Source organism: Bison bison, unplaced genomic scaffold (genome assembly GCF_000754665.1).
Source record: "Bison bison bison isolate TAMUID 2011002044 unplaced genomic scaffold, Bison_UMD1.0 scf7180017864328, whole genome shotgun sequence".
In the NCBI taxonomy this organism is placed as follows: Eukaryota; Metazoa; Chordata; class Mammalia; order Artiodactyla; family Bovidae; genus Bison; species Bison bison.
This window is the reverse complement of record NW_011494900.1, coordinates 4,669,579-4,678,138: the sequence shown is the minus strand read 5'-3', so window position 1 is coordinate 4,678,138 and position 8,560 is coordinate 4,669,579. Positions and strand designations below refer to the sequence as shown.

General features: G+C 42.0%; 1 protein-coding gene across 1 annotated transcript in view; it reads right to left on the bottom strand.

Moving 5' to 3' along the window:
- The window catches only part of ANKRD55 (ankyrin repeat domain 55), a 111,558-nt gene that overhangs the window by 64,936 nt on the left and 38,062 nt on the right, over positions 1-8,560 (bottom strand). The window contains exons 4-5 of the mRNA XM_010853499.1: positions 5,911-6,041; positions 2,752-2,861 (exon numbers count right to left, since the gene is read on the bottom strand). Coding sequence (XP_010851801.1) covers positions 2,752-2,861; positions 5,911-6,041 — 241 coding nt within the window. The remainder of the gene's footprint in view (positions 1-2,751; positions 2,862-5,910; positions 6,042-8,560) is intronic.

Below are 8,560 nucleotides of genomic sequence, written 5' to 3'. Positions count from 1 at the left end.
AAAAAAAGAATTGGACACAACTGAGCCACCAACACTTTCACTTTCCCTTTCCCTGGTGGTCTAGCGGTTAAGAATCCACCTGCCAAAGCAGGGGAATGGGTTCGATCTCTGGTCCAGGAACATTCCACATATCGCAGAGCAACTAAGCCCATGAGCCACAACTACTGAGCCTATACCTTAGAGCTTATCCTCCGAAACAAGAGGAACCACTATGATAACAAGCCCTGAACCGCAACTAGAGTGTAGTCCCTGCTCACCTCAATTAGAGAAAGTTAATGTGCAACAATAGAGACCCAGCACAGCCAAAAAAAAAAAAATATATATATATATATACACTGAAGTCTTGGGTTTTATTTTTTACAACAGCTATGATTACCATAACTAAAGCAGGTGTTCATTTTCCAAAATTAGTTATGTAGATTTTGAAATGACTGCTCTGAGTGAGATAGGTAAAAGGCACCTAAGTGGAGTAAAGCAATGCAGAGTAGTCTTTAAAATGATGGCTCAGATGGTAAAGAATCTGCTTGCAATGCAGGAGACCTGGGGTTCGATCCCTGCTTGGGAAATATCCCCTGGAGAAGGGAATGGCTACACAATCCAGTATTCTTGCCTGAAAAATCCCATTGACAGAGGAGCCTGGCAGTCTACAGTCCACGGGGTTGCAGATGTGATTAACACACACACTCTTGGGAAAACAGTTTTTTTGTGACTAAATATTTTTGTGGGTTGTCTGGTAAAGTCATTCTTTTTTCATCAAAAGGTAGTCATCTTTTTCTGATGTCCACAGATTGTTAGCTCTGGCCTTGCTGTTTCTTCTCTAAACTTCCTTGTTTTGTTGGGCTTTGAGTAAATCTTAGTTTTTTATTATTGCTGGATATGATCCAATGATAATAAGAGGCAAGACTTGGTTGGGAATAGTCCTGGAATTTCCCAAGTCCTCTTACTTTAGTGTAAACCAGACTGAAATGAAGAAACCCTATCACCTCTCAACCTGGAAGGGGCCTTGGTCTCCTCAACCCCCACAGGCTTCAGTTTACTTCTGGACACAGGGTGTGGAGGAGACAGCAGAAGGCAGCCCCTGCGATGCTGGCCTACTGCCTAGCTCTGGGATATGAAATTCCTGTCAGAGGTCTGCTCTGTCAGCAAAGGTTCAGGAACTGCCTGGAGTGTTGCTGATTCCATACTGGGAAACTTTGTTATCAAGCTGCTAGGAGGGGCTTTTGAAAGATTGGGGATCCAGGCCACTCAGTACAGAGGACTGTCCGGCAAAGCTTTTTCCTTTGTTGCACAATCATCTTACAAGAAAGTAACTATGTGAGGACTTTCCTTTGCATGGCCTCCAGGATCACACACTCCTGGTTTTCCTGCTAACCCACTGGTTCCCCCCTGCCCTCTCAGCCTCCTTTGCTGGATCTTTGCCTCCTTCCAGCTGTTAACTTAAAAAAATGCACAACATGAGACTTGTGAATTAAGTTTTATTTGGGGGCCAAATGAGGACTGCAGCTGGGGAGAACTCAGGTAGCTCTGAGAAACTACTCCAGAAAAGAAGCGGGGAAGGTCAGCGTATATACAAGATTTTGGGGAGGGGGGAATATATGCAGTCCAGTGCTCATTTTTCCAGAAGGTTTATTCCAGTCTCATGAAGCTTTTGCTAGTCACAAGGAGCAGTCATCGCCATGGAGGATTTTAGTGCTTTTCTAGATATGAGAAGATATAAGAACTGGGCTCATAACATTGGCTCCTGAAAATATCTAACCATCTGAAGACCTGTTCTGCCAGTTTTCCCCTGAGCACAACATGTCTCATTTCTGCTCTGGACTCCTGAACTCCTTTCCTGGTTGTGGGGAGGTAAGGGGTGGGTGGGAGAGGGGTGGGGTTGGGATTTGAAAATCAGCAGCTATAGCAGCACATGATTTAATCTTTATAGAGGTAGATGTGTGCTCAGTTACTCAGTCATGTCCAACTCTTTGTGACCCCATGGATTGTAGCCCACCAGGCTCCTCTGTCCATGGAATTTTCTAGGCAAGAATACTGAAGCGAGTTGCCATTTCCTACTCCAGGGGATATTCCTGACCTAGGGATAAAACCCTCATCTTTTGCATCTCCTGCATTGGCAGGGGGATTCTTTATCACTAGTGCCAGTTGGGAAATACCCAGAGATAGATGGCAAGTGCCAGTGACAAGTGCCAATTTGTAGCTGACACCGCCCTTAAATGTTGGCATGACTCTGAGTTCAGGCAGTAATGTTCTCTTACCTTGTTTGATTTCCGTCATAGCCCTCATCACTACTTGAAATTATACTATTTATTTGTTTGCTAGTGTGTCACTTAACTCCTTCACCCAAAAGTAAGATCTGTGAAGTCAGAGCCACTGTCTTGCTCAAGTGGGAATCTAGGGCCTAGAGCAATGCTTGGTCCATAATAATCACTCTAAGCATGCAATAAATATTGAATTAATCATTGGCTGACTGAGTGAATGAATATACAAATTCAGATGGTGACACATAGCATTTCTTATTAAATCAGAGACGAGGAGAAAAGGGTTTTATCAAAGTCAAATTGAGAGTGATATTAGAGTTGAGATTATTCCAGGCTATTTTGATTCACTGAGATGTGGTCCTGTGTGCTGCAAATGCCAAAGAAATGGATAGATTTTGTTTTTATTTGCTACAAGGGTTGGATTAGGTGAGCCTCTAATCCAACTTGGTTGCATCCCGGTTTGAATGTCGTGTGAACCTGGCTACAGACGTACCTCACGTCGGGCTCAGCGGTGGCAGCGTGCAGTGGCAGACGGCCATTTTTATCTGGGATATTGTGCTTGGCACCATTTCTGAGTAGACTCACACAGCCTTCCAGCCATCCCTGGAAGAGCAAAAGCAATGTTATATAACACAATCCCGCATGACATAGTAACAGAGTCCAACAAACTTTCTCCAGTTTTCTTTCCCTCTCTTCTTTTGGTTTGGCTAAAAACATATTCTATTTGACCTGAAGTGGTTGGTTAAGGCCCATACCTCCCATTCAGACAGCAGAGGACTGAAGGTCTTGAGGTGTGGATTCTTGAGTTTTCTGGAGGACATCTGGGGCAGATGGACCCTAGAGTCTTCTGCCTCTGTCTCCCCAATTCTAGGGCCACTCGCTGAGATTCATTCCCCTTTTATACTCAGTTTCCAGAGCCAAAGGTGGCAAGTGATGAGGATGATTAGTCAACTCTAGACCCTTTTGGGCTTAACTTCAAATCATGCTAATTCCAAAACTGGATGCCATTGTCCGATTTCAAAACTGGGCTCCTACGTCATTATTTAATTTAATGTATTTATTTTTGGCTTCCCTGGGTCTCTGTTGCTGCACAAGGGGTTCTCTAGGTGCAGCGAGTGGGGCTACTCTCTAGCTACAGAGTGCAGGCTTCTCAGTGAGGTGGCTTCTCTTGCTGTGGAGCATGGGGTCCAGAGTGGGAGGGCTTCAGCAGTGGTGGAGCTTGGACTCAGCAGTTGTGGTGCATGGGCTTAGTTGCCCATCAGCATGTGGAATCTTCCCACACCAGGGATTGAATCTGTGTCCTCTGATTTGGCAGGAGGATTCTTAACCACTGGACCACCACAGAAGTCCCTAAGTCTTTATGTCCCAGACTTCACTCTATGCCTCAGTTCACCTATATCTGAAATATGGCCCTTCATCCTCTTTTGCAAGTTCTCTTTCTAGAAACCCCAAAGATAATATCTTTGTTACTCTAGTCAGTCTCTTTTCTGATCCCTAGAATTCTAAACTGAGCTCTACTCCAACGGCTGGGGCCCTGTCAGCCACTGACTGCCCTTTCTGTTCTCGAATATGGATCTATTACCAGCACCCTCTTATGTGTTCCCAGTGTTGTTTTATCCACCTCTGAATTCCCCAAGACCTCTCCTGTGAACTCTCTGTTGCCTACAAATTCACCGGATTGAGACCTGATATTGCCACATCTTGATGCTTGACTCCTCCTTGGTTAGCACTTAAAATTGGGTCATTTCTCCACTCTCCCTCTGATTTCAAAGGGAAAATATAACTGCAGGCTAGTCCTTCCTTTCTGTTCATTAATACTTTAAGTAACTGTCCCAACCCTGCTGATAACTGAGCTTGGCTCACATGCCAAGGAGACTACCTCCAACATTCATCCAGAATCACTTGAGTTTCCCACCTAATTATAAATAAGCTTATAAGTAAATTCAGTTATGATTATGAATAATAATATAATAAAACTCTATTTCTTTCCCTGCTTTATTCCATTCTTGTATAGTTAAGCCTCAAGATTACCCAGTAACAAGAGAAAGATTACTGAATATTTTCCCTTGCAATACTGGTAGTAATAAAAATGTTACTAAATGCATGGAAAAGAAAGAAAGCTAATGATAAGACCTTTCAGTTCTGAAAAGTCTAGAAAAAAAAACTTTCAACAAAACAGTAAAATTCATAGGTTCTAAGATTGAATATGGCTTTGTAGAGCTGACCAATAATATCTGAGTGTTAAATAGAGGCAAATAGTTTTCAGTCTTGAGTCATAGTTTACTAAGATATTAAATCTGGTTTTAATTCCTAATGCCTAAATCATCAAGTTCTCTGATTAAAAGGAAAAATATGAGCAGGAGACCAAAAGAAAAGCATACTGGACAAATTTCAGGGTTGCCAAATTTTAGAGTTGCCAAAGTTTTATAGCTTTTGAAAAACAAATCTTCTGATGGAGGAGGATTTTAAGCATTTTTATCATTTTGCAACAGTCCGTGGAACTATGTATGTGGTTTTCCTATTTTCTTCCTCAGAAAAGAAATCAGAGAACTATTGACTACATCTGAATCTCACGGTCATTATTTAGAACCAAAAAACTGGGTTTTGTACTACTATGTGCTGGGTGACTGCATGTGGTTCTCCTTCAATTGTGACCAACTTAGGGTATTATTTTTACTACATTTTACAAATGAGGAAAGAGGTGTAAAGAGGTGAAGAAATTTGCCTAGGACTACACCTCTATGGTAAGTTTATTTGTATATTGAGTTTGACTCTGTGACTGAGACAATTTCTGAATGTTCCCTTTGTCAAATTTCTCTTTAATACTTTAATTCAAACATTGCCAGAGAGAGTGGCGGGCTTCACAGTGTAATCGCTAAGACGCTGTCTATTCTCACCTCCAGGGAAACTCAGAAGAGCCAGTGAGGGGCCCTGCCTTGGGCTTCCAACAGAGGTGGTGTCAACAGTAGAGGGTAATGCCGTGCTGTCATGCAGGCATACTTTCCTATGCAACCCTGTAGAATGCGTTCCCAGAAAGAGTAGTATGCAACGGTGGCAACTTGCTAAGCTCACTGCTCACCTCACCGTGATCTAGAGAACTTCTTCCCTGTCTCTTAAGTGGCTATCTAGCCCAAGAAATGTGAAATTTTGAATTTTAGAAGACGTGTGCCTTGATTTCAGTGTATTCTGTTTGCTTGTTGTCGTTGTTTAGTTGCTTAGTCACGTCTGACTCTTTTGCAACCCCATGGACTGTAGCCTGTCACCCGTCAGGCTCCTCTGTCCATGGGATTCTCTAGGCAAGAATACTGGAGTGGGTTGCCATTTGCTTCTCCAGGGGATCTTCCCTACCCATGGATCGATCCTGCATCTCCTGCATTGACAGGCGGATTTTTTTTTTTTTTTTTTTTTTTATCACTGAGCCACCAGGGAAGCTCCTAGAGGCTTATTAGGAAGATACAAAATGACTTAAATCCATGTTACCAATTCTAAGTGATTATATAAATGCTGGAGATGATTAAGGCAAAATTTCTTAACTTCTATTTCTATTGACCAGCTGCACAAATTGAAGATCACTCTTCTGCAAGTGGGGGCCCCGTAACAACACATCTAGTCCACCCCACTCCTTCACACCCGCCACAGATACAGTTGGTACCAGATAGGTTGCCAGGCAGAGACTTGTGCGGCCGTAAGCGTCCTGTATGTTAATATTGGCTCCCATCTTCAACAGCAGCTTCACTGTGTCCACTTGACGTCCAGAAACCGCATGCATTAAGGGTGTACATCCTGGAATGAGACATTTCAACAGCTTTTAAAAATGTTTGGCTTATGAAATTTATGAGTCAACTTTATTTGCCTGTTCATTTATTATGCTCTTTGCAGATGAACTACCCTCAACACAAATTCAGCTGTTGAGTTGAAGAGAGATGATGATTCTTGCTGCATTTATATTGGGTTGGCCAAAAGTTTTTTTTTTTTTTTTCTACAAGCTGTCTCTAGTAGTGCTTACTTGTTTCTAACTTCATTCTAAACAAATTGTTTGGTTGTACTGTGATAGCTGTCACATCAGCGTGCATTTAAAAAAATTATCAAAATTGGTGAATTTTTGTAGCTATTTTAATATTGAAGATGGAAGAAAAAAACATTTTCAGCATATTATGCTTTATTATTTCAACAAAGATAAAAGCGCAACTGAAACTCAAAAAAAGATTTGTGCAGTGTATGGGAAAGGTGCTGTGACTGATCAAACATGTCAAAAGTATTTTGTGAAGTTTCATGCTGGAGATTTCTTGCTGTATGATGTTCCACAGTTGGGTAGACCAGTTGAAGCTGATGACGATCAAACCAAGACATTAACTGAGAACTATCAACATTATACCACACAGAAGGTAGCTGATATATCAAAATATCCAAATCAAGTATGGAAAATCATTTGCACCTGCTTGGTTATGTTAATCACTATGATGTTTGGATTCCACATAAGTTAAGCAAAAAAAACACTTTTGACCGTATTTCTGCATGTGATTCTCTACTTAAACATAACAAAAACATTTTGTTTTTGAAGCAAATTGTGATGGGTAATGACAAGTGGATTCTGTACAATAATGTGGGAACATAAAAGATTATGGGACAAGTGAAATGAACCACCACCAACCACACCACAGGCCAGTCTTCATCCAAAGAAGGTGACATGTATATGGTGGGATAGGAAGGACGTCCTCTATTATGAGCTCCTGGAAAAACCAAACAATTAATTCCAACTAATGCTCCCAGGGCTTCCCTGGTGGCTCAGATGGTAAAGTGTCTGCCTGCAATATGGGAGATCTGGGTTTGATCCCTGGGTCGGCAAGATCTCCTGGAGAAGGGAATGGCAACCCACTCCAGTACTCTTGCCTGGAAAATTCCATGGACTGAGGAGCCTGGTAGGCTACAGTCCATGGGGTCTTAAAGAGTTGGACATGACTGAATAACTTGACTTTCACTTTCTATTGCTCTCAAATAGACCGACTGAAAACAGCACTTGATGAAAAGTGTCTGGAATTAGTCAGCAGAAAATACATAAGAGAGTTTTTATTTAAAAACTGAAGGAACTTTTTAGCCAGCCTAATATAAATTATGTATTTTTAGACCCTATTAAATCTTTTGTAATCTTGCTGTAATTGCTTGATTAAAACATTTTGTGCAGATGATAAAGTTTGTTTATTACTACCTTGGGAATCAGCATAATTTGGGACATAACAGGCAGGGTTAAGCCTGAGTTGGTTTGAACAATGCAGAATCTGGAAGTATCTTTAGAAAGCAATGCCAACTAGGCAGACAGGTACAGCACACACTTATTGGAGGTGATTAGTGATACAAAATCACTGCAGATGGTGACTGAAGTCATGAAATTAAAAGATGCTCGCTCCTTGGAAGAAAAGTTATGATGAACCTAGGCAGCATATTAAAAAGCAGAGACATTACTTCTCCAACAAAGGTCCGTCTAGTCAAAGACAAGGTTTTTCCAGTGGTCATGTATGGATGAGAGAGTTGGACTATAAAGAAAGCTGAGCACCGAAGAATTGATGCCTTTGAACTGTGGTGTTGGAGAAGACTCTTGAGCATCCCTTGGACTGAAAGGAGATCCAACCAGTCCATTCTAAAGGAGATCAGTCCTGGGTGTTCATTGGAAGGACTGATACTGAAGCTGAAACTCCAAAGCTTTGGCCACCTGATGCAAAGAACTGACTTATTTGAAAATACTCTGATGCTGGGAAAGATTGAGGGCAGGAGGAGAAGGGGATGACAGAAGATGAGATGGTTGGATGGCATCACTGACTCAATGGACTTGAGTCTGAGTGAACTCCGGGAGTTGGTGATGAACAGGGAGGCCTGGCGTGCTGTGATTCATGGGGTCTCAAAGAGTCGGACACGACTGAGCAACTGAACTGAACTGATTTTTGACTATGCTGGGTCTTCACTGCTGCATGGGCTTTTCTCCAGTTGTGGCAAGAGGGGGCTATTCTCTAGGTGGAGTGCACTGGCTTCTCATTGCAGTGGCTTCTCTTGCTGCTGCTCTAGAGCACAGGCTCAATAGTTGTGGTGCATGGGCTTAGTTGTTCCATAGGATGTGGGATCTTCTTGGACCAGGGATCGAACCCATGTCTCCTGCACTGGCAGGCAGATTCTTTACTACTGAGCCACCAGGAAAGCCTTAATTTTCAAGGGTTGAAATGGACTTACATTCCTAGAACAAGCCACATTTGGTCATGGTATATAATTCTTTTTTATATATTACTGGATTCTGTTTGCTGGTTTTTAAAATT